Below are 14863 nucleotides of genomic sequence, written 5' to 3'. Positions count from 1 at the left end.
CACAGTTTCCTCCTCCACTCTGACCAACTGCCTCACTTATATACAAACCTTGATGCAAACAAACTCCCTCCAACTCCACTACAGTAAATCCAATATGATCATCATCGACCCCACATTCCTCATAAAAAACACCCTCAACTTCAGTCTCTCCATCAACAACTACACCATTCCATCCCTGCACATCCGTAACCTTGGGGTCATTTTTGTCAGCAATCTCACTTTTTAACATCACATCAACCAGACCACCAGAACTGCCTTCTTCCACCTCAAAAACATTGCCTGTCTCCGCCTATCACTAGGGTTGGGGATCGTTTGGTTTTATTTCGATTCCGGTGCTAAATCGATACTTTTAAAACGGTGCCGGTGCCTAAACGGTGCCTGAACCGGTACTTTTCAATAAAGTAAAAAAAAAAAATAAATAAATAAAAAAAATAAGGGTAGTAAACAACAGTCAGTGACTTGTTTATTGCTAAGGCCATGGTCAAAATTAAAGATTTAATAATAACGTAATAACTATAACGATAACAATAACTTATTTCACCAGTAAATTGCTGTTGAACCCCAGATGGGAAAAGGGTATTTTACAATTACTGTCAATGCACCACGAGGCTACCAGTTTTAAGTGAATCTGTGTTGTTTAATTCCGACAATGGCAGCTGCAAGTGAACGCACCGTCTGTGTTGTTTAATTCCGACAACGGCAGCTGCAAGTGAACGCACCGTCTGTGTTGTTTAATTCCGACCATATAAACATACTGTATATCTATGAATTGCGACAACGGCAGCTGCTGCGCTGCAGAGCAGACTGTTACATCCCGCTGTTGAAGTCCTCCACAGTGAAATACAGTCACACTTTACACTGTTTAACGTTAGCTGTCAGCATTTTAACCGTGATTAATCCAGCTGCTAGCTAAAGGTAGGCTAACGTTACATGCTGTCAGGTGTAGTGTAAAGTCAGGCACCGAAATGAGGCACCGAAACTTTCGTTCTTATTCCCTCTGTTACTACCGTTTACGTCGGCACCGGTTCCCTATTGGCCCAGAGTTTCGGTACCCAACCCTACCTATCACTCACCTTCCCTGCTGCCAAAACTGTGATAAACGCTTTCATCACTTCCAGAATCGACTACTGCCACAACATTCTCTATGGTTCATCTGCAAAAACTTCAGTACAGTCAAAACTCTGCTGCCCGTCTCCTCACCCATACTCGCTCCCGCGACCACATCACACCCGTCCTCCAGAATATCCACTGGCTCCCTGTTCCCCAACGCATCCAGTTTGAAGTAGTATTTTAAGGGCTGTATAAATAAAATGTATTATCATTATTATTATTATGTTCACTATTTTTACAGTCTATGGGCCCAGCCCAGTCCCTTGTAGAACTTTGAAAAGAGAGAGAGAGAGAGGAAGAGAGAGGGGAGAAAAACAAAAACTAAAAATCAATACAATTAAACTCTATGAATCTCGATATCTAATTCTCACCCAGTAATATCACATTTCTCACTCTAACTTAACTCTAGAATGGAATGGACATCTGAAAAAGTTCTATTCATCATATTTATCCATATTTAAAGTGAAAATGGATGTCTAGTCTTATCTGAGGGCAGCTCTATTGAAAAACAAATCAGCCAATTATGCCCGGCAGCCTGAAATACCCTTCAAACATGCAGGTACTGCAGAAAAAACGATAGCAGACAGCTAAAACCAGATTCTCTCTTTTTGTTTAATGCTTCTCAGCCTTACCAATGAATTACCTTCATTCAAATTCACTATGAGAGAGGGAGGTAGCAAGAGAATGTAAGATGGAATCAATGGAAATGTTTTAGGGGCAGAAAGGTGTGTGTGTGTGTGTAGGTGTGTGTGAATAAATGTGGCCCTGGGTGACTTCAGTTTGTGAGTGGCCATGACATTTGCTTTACCAGGTGTAGAGCAGCGTGAAGCAGACTCTGATGGGGTCTGTGAACAGTTATCACATTTACTCCAGGCCACGGGCTATGTGGCTAGTTTGTCAAAGCTGACTGTATGTAATGCTTTCCCGCCCTCTCTCCCGCCCTCTCGCTGTCTCTCCCACCCTCTCGCTGTCTCTCCCACCTTTCTTTTCTGTCGTCACGCTGCCACCCTCCCTTTTTCTTCCACGCTCCCTTTCTCTACCTTTTTCTTGGCCCACTACCTGTCATAGCCACATCCTCTCTGACCCGCTCTGCTTCATACTACCTCAGCCAACTGCTTACCTTTATCTTTCTTCCTACCTCTGCCAGAGCCTCCTTTTTTTCTCCAATGTGGACATCTTAGCAGGGAGCTGGTAGGGCTGGCTGATGGCTGGCTGTGGATTTTGGTTGTATTCGTGAATGCCCTCATGTACAGCTCTATGGCAAGGACTTCTACAGCCTAGTGGATGTTTCAGATACATGCATACATTGCACTGTACCCATGCACACACTGCTCTGTATGGTCATGAATTATTCACTTTGTTTTCACTGGGCTGGAGCGCAAGAGATGGGGTGAGAGGGGATGGGGTGAAAGAGATCTGAGCAACAGAGAGAAGAGGCAGTAGCTGTTAGCTGAGGCATGGGAGCTAGCCTCCTTATAATTCTAGTCCACTCTCTTAATGTTCCCAAGCAATTGAAGTGAGACAGAGAATCTTGACTGCAGTGTTAACCTATAGGTACTCATAGCTCCCAAATGTTTTTAAGTTAGTTCTGTTGCCAGCCAAGTCTCTAAACAGGTATAAGATATCATCATACTATACTATACACATTATTAGAGGTCCAGGATAAATTTGTCACTATAGTGAAATATGATAATATTGAATAAATATCCACGCCTGTAATTTTTTCAGGCCAAATTCAAGGTCCAACTATTTAATTCAGCAGTTGTACCAGTGCCAAGTACTGTTCATTTAATCAAACACTGTTTTCAGTAGTATAGCATGGAATTAAACATATATGAAAGTTGGTTTCTGTAGAGATTACTCATTCGGTACACACCTATAACATTGTAAGTAGGGCTGCAACAAAATTATTTTTATTGATTGTTTTTCTTGATTCATAGATTAATCAAATTAAATGGTGGAAAATAGTCATGACTATTTACGAGAGCCTAAGGTAATGTTTTCAAGTCAAGTAAATTTTATTTCTATTTATCACAAATCACAATTTTGCCTCAGGGAGCTTTACAATCTGTGCAACATATGACACACTCTGTCCTTAGACCCTCGCTTCGGATAGGGAAAACTCCCCAAACGAACCCCTTTTAATGGGGAAAAAATTGAAAAGAAAGCTCAGGAAGAGCAACTGACGAGGGATCCCTTTCTTAGGACAGACAGACATGCAATTTTTGTTGTTTTCAAATTGCTTGTTTTGTGTGACCATAGTCCAAAACCTCAAACTATTACATTTTGGTCAATATCAAACAGAAAAAAGCGATAAATCCTTACATTTGTGAAGCTGAAACCAGTGAATGTTTGATATTTTTGCTTCATAATGACTGAAACAATTAGTCAATGATCACAATTGACTTTAGTTACTTAAGCGTTTCAGCTTTAGTTGTAGAATGAAAAGCATGCACTAGATCTGCCAGAATAGACTGTAGAACCTTGTAAACCTGGTAAAGGTTAACATTGAAAGATGTTTAATCAAGTTGATTAAAAAAGTGTACTGCATAGCAACATTTATTCCTTTTTCCCTGTTGTTTTCTTTTACCATTTGCTCAACCAGATAACGTGTTCCCTTTATGCAGATCTCTTTAAGTGCTGTTGCCTACACAGTTTATCCTTGTATGATGCAAGTAGAATGAAATCCCTCCCTGTCTCTGCCCCTGCTAGCCAAGGGAATCATTATTGCGATTGACAAGCCATCTTAGTCCCTTTGCCACATTCCCAGAACTTATCCTTCTAATTGGTGATCTTTTTTATGTTTTATTTTAGCAGTTCATGTACCAACATATCAGTCATTTTGAAAAAAAAAATAGTGTTGCATTCTGGCTATTGATATTGACAAATATACAACTCAAAATTATATCTTAATATGTTGTTTGAAACTAGTAACAACGTGTTGCAATTTGTTGGGAATTTGTCGGTAGATGTTGTTAATCCATTGTGTCAGTTTTATAGTACACGGAGACCCATACTGTAAGGGCACAAAATTGCTTTATAAAAAGTGAATATTGAGCCACACTACAATGTCTGGGTACGAGTTATCAATTTCCCTTGCCCTAAAGACTTGGCAGGCCAAAGTCACATACAGGCAGAGTGATCTGCTAAATCCTCTAATGTATTAGGGCTACCTGCCATGCTCTTTCTCCAATGCTAATGGGATTACATACTGACATAGAGTGTCCAGCAGTGGCAGAGCACTCGCATGCAAGATTTTGTAGTGCAGGGAAATAGATACAGCTCAGCTTCTGCTGGGTGAATACAACAACGAGAAGTAAATATGTGACTTTGAATTGAATGTATGTCCACATGTTCTTGTAGTAATGCACTGGGGTTAATTTTGTAAAACAAAATGAATTATTAATGTAATGTAATATCCATAAATAATTTGTGTTTGCCTCAGCTAAATGCAAACACATGCCTCCAAATTAGCTACTCTGAGACTCTCTTGTCAGTTAAGTCTTTCAGTTGAGCATGTAGGATTTGCTCTTAAACTCTTTTCTGTGAGAAGCTCTCTGCAGGAATCTGAGGCTTTTCTGATATAATGACGGGATATCTTATAACGTTTGCCATACCACTATGGCAAAAGTCTGATGGTTTGTAGAGCGTGTGATGATGGCCTTAAATTTGTCTCTCTTCATTAACTTTACACTTCAGTACATTTACCTTTTGAAGTTTACAAAATACAAATATGCATATGAATTGGGTAACCAATGAGGTCTTAATAAATAAACCATGAAGAGGACACAGAGCAAGAGAATGTTAACGTCTAATGTGTGTAAACATTCCTACAGCCTTTATTTTTTTGGGAGTCCCTTGTGTGTGTCTGTGTGCATATGTGTGTCCATATACTGTATCTCTGCATGTGTGTGTCAGCTCAAGTGCCCAGGTTACCATGTATAACAGCAGCTTTAGAGCTTTCATCACTTGTATTGTCCCAAAGTGCTTGCTTTAAATTCCACCCCGTAAGAAAATGCTGTCTTGGGGCTGTCGGGTCAGCTGAACAACGATGGAACTGACAATACAATGGAGCATAGCACTGATTTAAGATCACAATTAATAATTTACAGACCTGCCACAAATGTTTCATGGGACATTTTCCTTGCATGACAAGCGCATGTATTCAAATGGTAGGCTTTGAAAGTGGCAATGCTCGAGCCCTTAAGTGTTTTTCTTACACACCACACAGAGGTCGTGTACCAATCTCCTCTGATAAGCTTTTCCACTGTTGTCTTGAGTTCAATTGAATATGACAGCAACTGAATAGGCCAATACCTTAAGCATGTTGGTTGGTTAACGTAAAAACAACACATCTTTCTTCATAAAACATGACAGTCACAGACTATGAAATTGCTTTGGGATGCCTCTTTTACAACGCACATATCCAAATCAAGGTCAGATCTATATCATTTGTGTAGCACTTAATCACAGCAGTCTAATGGCTTCACACGGCCTGCATGATGAAACAGTAAATGAAAACGGCCCCCCTTTTGAGAATGACCATCAGCGAGAAGATCTCCCACGAAAACCTCATTCTCTTTTATGGCAGCTTGCTCTGTCTATTTGTCACTGTGTCTACCTGGGAACCATTTGATCTGAGACAACCCCCCATATATAGATAAAGTTAAGCATGAAGGCCAAATCCTGCCCATCATTGATCTGCACAAACAATCCCCCTGTGCTGTCCTGATGTCACCACAGTGTCAGTGCACTACAGCTAGAGCACAGCGTGTGAGAGCAACAATGTCACACTATAAACACTGTAGTATATAGCAGATTTTCATTTTATGTGGTACTGGAGAATTTAAGTTGCTTCACACCATATGAATATAGCATATTAAAAAAATGTATAATATCAAACTAAAGTAAAAATGTTATCTTTTTGTATCAGCAGTCACATTAATAATAGTGCTGCTATTAGACGCTATTCAGACACACTCACATGAACCAAATGTTTGTATGCAAATTTTGAGAAATCCTGCCCCCATTCTGCTTTTGTCTTCTGTTTTTGTTCTATTTACAGCCTAAATGTGCCTCTTTTTTACTAATTGCATTATAAGATGAATATATTTACACCATTTAATGATCTTGCTTTATGTATGCATCTATGCAAGTTTCCCTGGTACGTTTCTATGCAAGTTCCCCTAGTACTTATTTTCTTTCTGTGTTTTTTACCCTTCATCTCTCTGCAATCTCCTAATGCCCCCTCCTCTTTGCCCATTCCCTCTCTGCCACCCTCCTTCCCTGCCTCTCTCTCCCTCCCTCTTTTTCTTTCCCAGGCGAGTGATGCACGCTGCAAAAGGTGTGTGCGTGTAGTGTGAGCGAGAGACATCTGTGTGTGTGTGTGCCCGTGTGTCTGGAGAGAGAGAGAGAGACATAGACCGAGCCCCTAACACGGAGCATGCCTCTGCGTCCGGCAGCCGGCAAACATGAGCCACCCAGCCCTCCACGGCAGGACCAGCAGCAGCAGCAGCACACACACACACACTCACACACACTCACACACCCTTGCACACACACAGCAAACGGCAGCCAGGGGGCCAGCACTGACAGCAGCAGCTCCCGGGAAGAGGACAGCGGCGTTCCCATTCCTGTCGGTGTTCCGGCTTTCCGTCCCGGTGCAGAGCGGAGCCACAGTGCAAGAGCACCCATGGAGGAGCCGACAGGCAACACCGTGGTCATCCGCATTGGAATCCCAGACCTACAACAGACGGTAAGAGCTTGTTCTGTTCTGTAGCCACTGCTGGAGAGAGGATAAACGAGAGGTAAGCTGCCTCTCCCCCTTCCTCTCTGACTGGGGCTTTTCTTCTCCTCTTTCTGCCTTTTGGATTTTGCTTTATTTCTTTTAAACATCTTCAGTTTGATCTTTTTTTCCTCTCTTTCTTTACCATTCTTTCTTTATCCCATCTGTCTTTTTTCTCTCCTTTCTTTCTGTTTCTTTTTTTGGTGTGCACACTTAGTGGCTGTATTTGCTTGCTGGCTTCTGGGTGTTCCACTCCTCCCCGCCTATTCTACTGATGTCTCGCTAATAAATCTACCCCTTCATTAACTGGGCTTCAGCTGACTTTGACAACTGGCCACTTAGGGTGAGAGTGGGAGAGGGAGGGAGAGGAGAGGGAGAGAAAAGGCATCAGGGATAAAGAAGGCTACAAGGCATTGTTAAACAAAACTAAAGTACAGAATCAAGATAGTTATACCTGAACCGTGAAACTTTACCTAAACCTCTGTCTCTCTATATTGTTGCTTCATGCCCAGACAGAATAAGTGATGCAGTCCTACATTCTTAATAACATCTTTACGCAGGAGTTTTCCTGAAGATGTAGCCTATGTCTACGTAGTATTGCAGCCACAGAAGAAACGCAGACATTGATCCTTTCTTCTCTTTATTTTCCCATTTTAACATACAGTATGCATTATTTCTCTCTCTTTTCAAAATCACTGTATGTGACCATACTGAAGTGTGTTTGTGCCTGTATTTGTTTGCTGCAGAAGGTGGTATGGAATAGGGCAAATGTCCAGATCCCAAATAACTTCATTTCAATTATTTTTCAAGCTCTGCTATTGTAATTTAGATGAATTCAGCAACAGCCATCCTGCCATGTTCCAGTGATCATTTGGGCACTACAACAGCCATTCTTAATGAATTGTTTTAGTAGTACTTATATTAGCTATTTTAAAGAAAGTTCTTCATTTTATTTTATATATTATAGTAAAGTCAGGTCAATATTCCCATTAAAATGTCCCTTATAAATCCAGTTAAAATGATTTTGAACAGAAAGTGATTGCCTGGAATTGGACATAGTGCAGAGAGGAAGAAACATTTTACCCTCCATTGGCTGTAGAATGAAATGAAGTTTTATCAATTCAACACATCTCTAAGCCCATGTATGTTGTCATTATATATCCCTGTTCTCTCTCTCGCTGTCAGTAGCACACATAAGATCACACTATTAGAGAGATACCTTGTGACATTTTCTATGTAACAACACAGCAGTAAGCCTTTTATTAATACATGTAATGTGCCTCTGTGTCAACACTTCTCTAATCACCCCTCCTTTTCTGCCCTTACATTTCCACTGGAGACATTGTGGTATAGCAAAATGCCGATTCAACCTTTACAACCAGTCACTGCATACTCATGCTCAGGTACTCAGTTGGCTTTCTGTAGGTGGCTTAGTTTGAGTATCCTTTTGATGCTTTCTCCAGACATTGATGGCAAAGGCAAGAGGCTGTTTTTGTGTTTGTTATTGTTGATTACCTCATTGTTGTTGGCTTCTTGGCTGAAATGACCCATTGTAACTTAGTGAGGCCCCGGCACTGCATGCTAGGAATAAAGACAGGAAAAAAAAGGAGTGCAGTTGAAAAGAATGCAGAGAATTCTGCCGTCAGTAAACAAAAATATTTCTTAGTTTAACTCACACGCACACATGCACACATGCACATGCACACACACACACACACACACACAAACACACACACACAGCTGACATACATGAAAGGTACTTTTACATGCATGCACACTCAAACACAAACATGCACACGTGCCCTTCAGTCCTAATCCCATTGCCAAGGGACTTCCCTTGACTTGCTTATGTAATGCAAAGATGCTCAACAGATCACTAGTTTCACTTTCAAGAAGTCACCTTTAGCCCAATATACCGACAAACAGGCAAGAACTCATGCATCGTGACATTGTGATAGACAAAAAGACAAACCGAGAGAGAGCCTGAAAGTCTGACAGGCAAACATAGAGGCAGATGACAGATGGCCAGATTCTGACAGATTCTGTTTGAATCTTTTATGAAGCAGTCACAAGTGACTTGTGTGTACTCTGAGTAAGCAGGAGATTACACTAGAATAGTCCGCCTGAAGTTGGATTACACACCTCCTGCTGTGTTTCAAACCTGGATCAGGAGAATGGAGGACCATGCAAAACTTGAAGGGAGGAGCAAGGCCTCATGGGGGAGAGTTTTCGGATCATGGGTATCATTTGTCAGTCTACGTATCCAACTCAACCAAAACTCCATTTCTATGATTGGTGCAAAAAAAAGACAGTTTTCCAATACTGCTAATGGGTGTCATTCATCTCTCAACAGAGGAGAGGGGGAAACTGACATGAATAGTCTGCCCCACTACTCTCTACCTGCATCCATCCTTATTCTCCATTTGCTTCTTTTCTTGCTTCTTTTAGTGGATTCTCTCTCTTTATTTATTCACAGAAGGTAACTTGCTGTCAGACGTATAACGGTGTGATGATGATTACAAATGATGATTAATAATTTATTTTGAAGGTTAATGTTAAAAAATTAAATTAAAAAAATAAAAGATAAATAAGAACATGTACATTTCAGCACAATCTTCCAAAAGTATTGAAAGTTATTCAAATAAGGAATCCGCATGTTCAAAAAGGAGTAGGAAGAAGTTAAAAAAACTTTTCTGATCCTACCCGTTTTCTACTTTTCTACTTTAGTTAAATACAAAACAATTTGATGCTTCACTTATTTATATATGTATACATACACATACATGTACAGTATATCTACCTACACGCACATATACACATGCATACGCATAGACATAGACACGCATGCATACACACATACATTTTTTCTTTTCCATCTATCTACATCAAACTAAATAATTACACATCCAAACTAGACATAGTATATAAGCCCAGGAACCAGATTCTCTCTCTTTATTTATTCACAGAAGGTAACTTGCTGTCAGACGTATAACGGTGTGATGATGATTACAAATGATGATTAATAATTTATTTTGAAGGTTAATGTTAAAAAATTAAATTAAAAAAATAAAAGATAAATAAGAACATGTACATTTCAGCACAATCTTCCAAAAGTATTGAAAGTTATTCAAATAAGGAATCCGCATGTTCAAAAAGGAGTAGGAAGAAGTTAAAAAAACTTTTCTGATCCTACCCGTTTTCTACTTTTCTACTTTAGTTAAATACAAAACAATTTGATGCTTCACTTATTTATATATGTATACATACACATACATGTACAGTATATCTACCTACACGCACATATACACATGCATACGCATAGACATAGACACGCATGCATACACACATACATTTTTTCTTTTCCATCGATCTACATCAAACTAAATAATTACACATCCAAACTAGACATAGTATATAAGCCCAGGAACCATACAGTCAGTATACAATACAATCACCTCGAGTCCTGATTGTATCCATTTATTATCCATTCTTACTTACTTACACCTTACTATGTGCATATTTTCCTTTCCACATTTCTCGCATACTTGGTTGTGCCATTCAGTATATGTTGTGCTTGCATCTTACCCCCCTAAACTGAACATTCTCAATGGCAACTATGGTTGTGTCTAGTGTGGTTAGTCCTACCTTTTTTAGCCACGTGTACACATTTTGGTTATCTGTGTATTGTGACAAATTCCCTATACGGAGAGAGGAATGAAAATATTTGATTGTTGTTGATGTTTACATGACCTTCTGCTATGAAATACCCAACTAGTCTTACAGAGAGTGAGAGTGCCATAGAGCCTGTAAGCAAGAGAAACTAAACTTAAATTAAAACGTAACTTCATTTGGAACTCATTTTATTGAGAAACACCACAGGAGCAGCAGTGTTGCACAATAACAATGAGCCAACTGCTATTCTTTAAAGTTTTTGCAAGCACTTTCCTTCCACCACACAAGTAGACCCTCACTAATTTGGAGAAAGCTTTTAGTTTAGATGATACTTTTTTAATGTGGTCTAGAAAGGCACTTGTGTTTAAATAACGGTTAACATTTTCCATCCACGGTTTCTTAGTCCTGATTTCATCAGCTTCCAGGTCCTATATTGGCCAACCAAATAAGGATTATAGGTAGTGCTTCTGTGATGGCGTGGAACTTGTTCTTTCCACTGAGCTGACAGATGAGTACTTGTCTTAAAGGTACTGGGATCGCTTGTGGAATCTTAGGTTCATGTAGCCATCCTGTTTCCAGTACCTGCTCTGTAGTCTTCTGGTATTTTGATCCTTTTTGTCTCAATTATCCTTTCCTTACTTAACTACCATCTGCTGATTCTGTCAGTCTAAATGAAATGCTTATGTCATTGTTGTAGTTGTAGGTAAGGTGAAAGTATTGTTTTGCCTTAGCCAGCCAGAGTGGGAGCCGTCTATTAGTATCTGGTTTATATGTGCTGCTGGCAGGGTTGACACTGTTTGGTCGATAGATTGATTGGTTGGTTGACATGCACGTGCACAAGTTGGGAGCAGTTCAGTGTTCAGGAGGTGAACTTGCACCTCTCCAGCTACCAGTCCACCACCATACTTTACTTTATGTGTGCTTCTTTTACGATATATATTTAACGATATCTTTTGCATTTCTAATCCAAACGTCAAACTTTGCACTGCACTTACTCGTGCCCATAGCAAGACACCTGTCAAGTTTGAACACACACACACACACACACACACACACACACACACACACACACACACACACACACACACACACACACACACATACACACACATAGACAGAAAGACGTTCCTTCAATTTATAGATAGACGACTGAGGTTTTGAGTTTGATTTTGAATGTGGACGTCAGGCAGCTTCTTCCAGAGAGCAGGACCACAGTAACTGAAGGCCCCCTCACTGGACCTGGATCTTACTCTCGGTAAACAGTGATGTACACGTGAAATTGCATGAGAGGATAGTGGCTTTTAAATCTGGGGACGATGCTCATTACAAAAACACAAGATACGAGCTTAGGAATGCAATCAAGTCCGCTAAAAAACAACACCGGGACAAGATAGAGTGATATTGTTCTGAAGGGGACTCTAGGCACGTTTGGCAAGGCTTACAAGCGGTTACTAGCTACAAGGCCAAACCTAGTGCCGTCACAACAACGTCTGCTTCCTTCCCAGACGACTTGAACATTTTCTATGTTCATTTTGAATGCACTGCTGAGACACTGGCGCTGGGACCATCTCCAACTGGTGATGTGTACGTCAAAGTTCCTCCAATTGGGAACACACACACAGACACATCATCTCCAACTGGGAATCTGCTCAGCAGGCAAGCACATCGGGTCTCAGTCATTGACAGTGTTGGGGAAGTTACTTTTAAAAAGAAGTGTTTGCTCGTTACTTGTTACTTCTTAAAAAAGTAATCCTTTACTTTACTTAGTTACCCCCTATGGAAAGTAACTTTTTACTTTACTCGTTACTTTTACGTTACTTTTAAAAGCAGATGTCTCTGGCAGAGACTGAAGTTAATTATACAAAAGCTATCTTTGACCATAAAGCCAATCTCTGGTTTATCAGTGAAGTGTCTGAACTAGGCTACACTGCAGATTCTCTACTCACAGAGTGATGGCTGATTCATTATGAACGAGTCCAGCGCAGGTTGAATGCACATCGGCAGGTCATCGGCGTTACACAGTGTTAATGTGTAATGTCCATATCTACTTGTAGTACTGGTCGCGCAGCCACGATGGTCCGTGCATTGTCGTAGACACATGCAGCCTCTTTTCTGGAAGTCCTTGCGTGTCTGTGCGACCGACACGAGTTCACAGCGGTCCGCTGCGTGTAGCCTAGCCTATGTATGCATCCATCTGTGAGGTTGTCAGCTTTGTGTCTGCCTGGAATGCTCTATTTGTAGGACGGCCTATTTAACCGCCAGTCCTCAGCGATGTAGTGGCATGTGTCACATAGCTCTCCGCTCAGAGCGCCGTCCAGTAAAAAGCCACAAAGCTAAAAACGCTCTCAAAAGTTAGCTAGCGTTGGCTGCAGCATTGTTCCGCTACTACCAGCCTCTGTCATGTCTGGGTGGAGCTTGTGAGTGCGCAGCTGAGAAGGCAGTGTCGCTGTCAAATCTGTCCCTGGGAAAAGTAACGTTGCGCCGAATTGAAAAAGGAACTACGTGTCGTTACCAAATTTTCAGTAGTAACGCGTTACTTTACTTTTTCCCGAAAAAAGTAGTTACGTTACTGTAACACCCAACACTGGTCATTGACACACGTAAACTTTTTAAATCTGTGAAAATAGGGAAGGCTGCTGGGCCTGATGGCATTACTCCACAAGTCTTAAGAACATGTTATAGCCTCTGTTTTCACTGACGTTTTTTTAACCTGTCACTCTCTCTTTGTGTCGTTCCAAATTGTTTTAAAAAATCAATCGTAGTTCCCGTGCCTAAGAAAACGACTGCCACCTGTATGAATGATTTTAGACCTGTAGCATTGACTTCTGTGATTATGAAGTGTTTTGAACAGTTTGTGAAGGCATATATCAACAACAATAGAGCTGTGGATGATGCTGTATCCTTGGCTTTACATACTGTGTTCCAACATCTAGAGGGCAGGGATAAGTTGCTGTCAGGATGCTATTTGTTGATTATAGCAGTGCCTTTAATACTGTCAGACCTATTTTAATACCTAAGCTGTTAGACCTGGGCCTCTGCGATACCATATGCAGGTGGATACAGGACTTCCTAACAGGCCGCCCCCAGACAGTTAGAGTTGGCACTACATACTCAGCCTCTATAATATTAAACACTGGAGCACCTCAAGGCTGCTGTCTCAGGCCTCTATTATATAGTCTGTATACCTATGACTGTATTGCAAAACATCCCACTAACAGTATCGTGAAATTTGCAGACAATACTACTGTGATAGGACTCCTTGACAGCAATAACGAAACTGCCTACAGGGAGGAGGTGAGTAATTTGATCATGTAGTGCCGCAGAAATAATCTGTCCCTCAATGTGTGGAAAACTAAGGAGGTTATCATAGATTTCAGAAAGAACAAACCCACACATACACCTGTCTATATTAAATACTCTCCAGTTGAAATTGTCAACACCTTTTAAGTTCTTAGGCATCCACATTTCAGACTCCCTCACATGGTCGTTCCATATCAGGTGTGCCATTAAGAAGACACATCAGAGGTATATGGTATGTCCCTTAACATTCTACAGGAGAGTATATTGACAGGTAACATTGTTGTGTGGTTTGGCAGGGCTTCTTCACATGACCTTAATCTTCTGACAAAGGTGGTCAAAACTGCATCTAAAATCATTGGGGTTCCACTTGAACCGCTACAACACATTTACTGGAAACGCAGCACCAAGAAGGCACTAGGTATTATGCAGGATTGTAGTCATCCTGCACACAATCTCTTCTCCCACCTTCCATCAGGGAGACGTTTGCAGAGCATCCCAATGCGCACATCACATTTTAGGGATAGTTTCTACCCCCAGGTAATAAGGTTACTGAATGAAAGCACAGCAGGAAGGAGGGCTGTGGTCTGAACTTAGTCAAGATGTCTACTGTGCTTGGATATTCTAGATGTTTTTAAATGCTGTTTATGTTATTTATAATTGTTACTATTGACTGGTGCTGAGAGAGTGCCAAGGCACATTGTATTTCATTGCTGTGGTACTCTGTACTAATATGCACATGACAATAAACTTGAACTGAACTGAGAATGTAGCGGTCTGCTTTCAGATCTGGTATCCGTTGAGCATTGGTGGTATGCGAAGATTGTTTCTCCCATATGCGCTTTCAGTTGTCTTCAGCTTCAGCTCTTGGTGGGTCTGCTCCTGCTACATTACTGCACTGCAGCTGGTATTGCACTCTAGATTTTTTTTTGTGATCAGAGCATTTATCGTTTGGCCTGTGACTCTCTGGTGTGTTTCCTTAGTCTGGTTGCCAGCATT

General features: G+C 40.8%; 1 protein-coding gene across 1 annotated transcript in view; it reads left to right on the top strand.

The window, feature by feature from the left end:
• shank3a (SH3 and multiple ankyrin repeat domains 3a) overlaps nt 1–14863 on the top strand; it is a 188671-nt gene that overhangs the window by 31687 nt on the left and 142121 nt on the right. Inside the window, exon 3 of the mRNA XM_028585066.1 lies at nt 6432–6865. Coding sequence (XP_028440867.1) covers nt 6554–6865 — 312 coding nt within the window. The 5' untranslated portion in view covers nt 6432–6553. The remainder of the gene's footprint in view (nt 1–6431; nt 6866–14863) is intronic.

The sequence above is a fragment of the Perca flavescens genome, chromosome 8 (genome assembly GCF_004354835.1).
Source record: "Perca flavescens isolate YP-PL-M2 chromosome 8, PFLA_1.0, whole genome shotgun sequence".
Classification (NCBI taxonomy): Eukaryota; Metazoa; Chordata; class Actinopteri; order Perciformes; family Percidae; genus Perca; species Perca flavescens.
The sequence above is the reverse complement of the archived record's forward strand: the minus strand, read 5'-3'. Positions and strand labels throughout refer to the sequence as shown.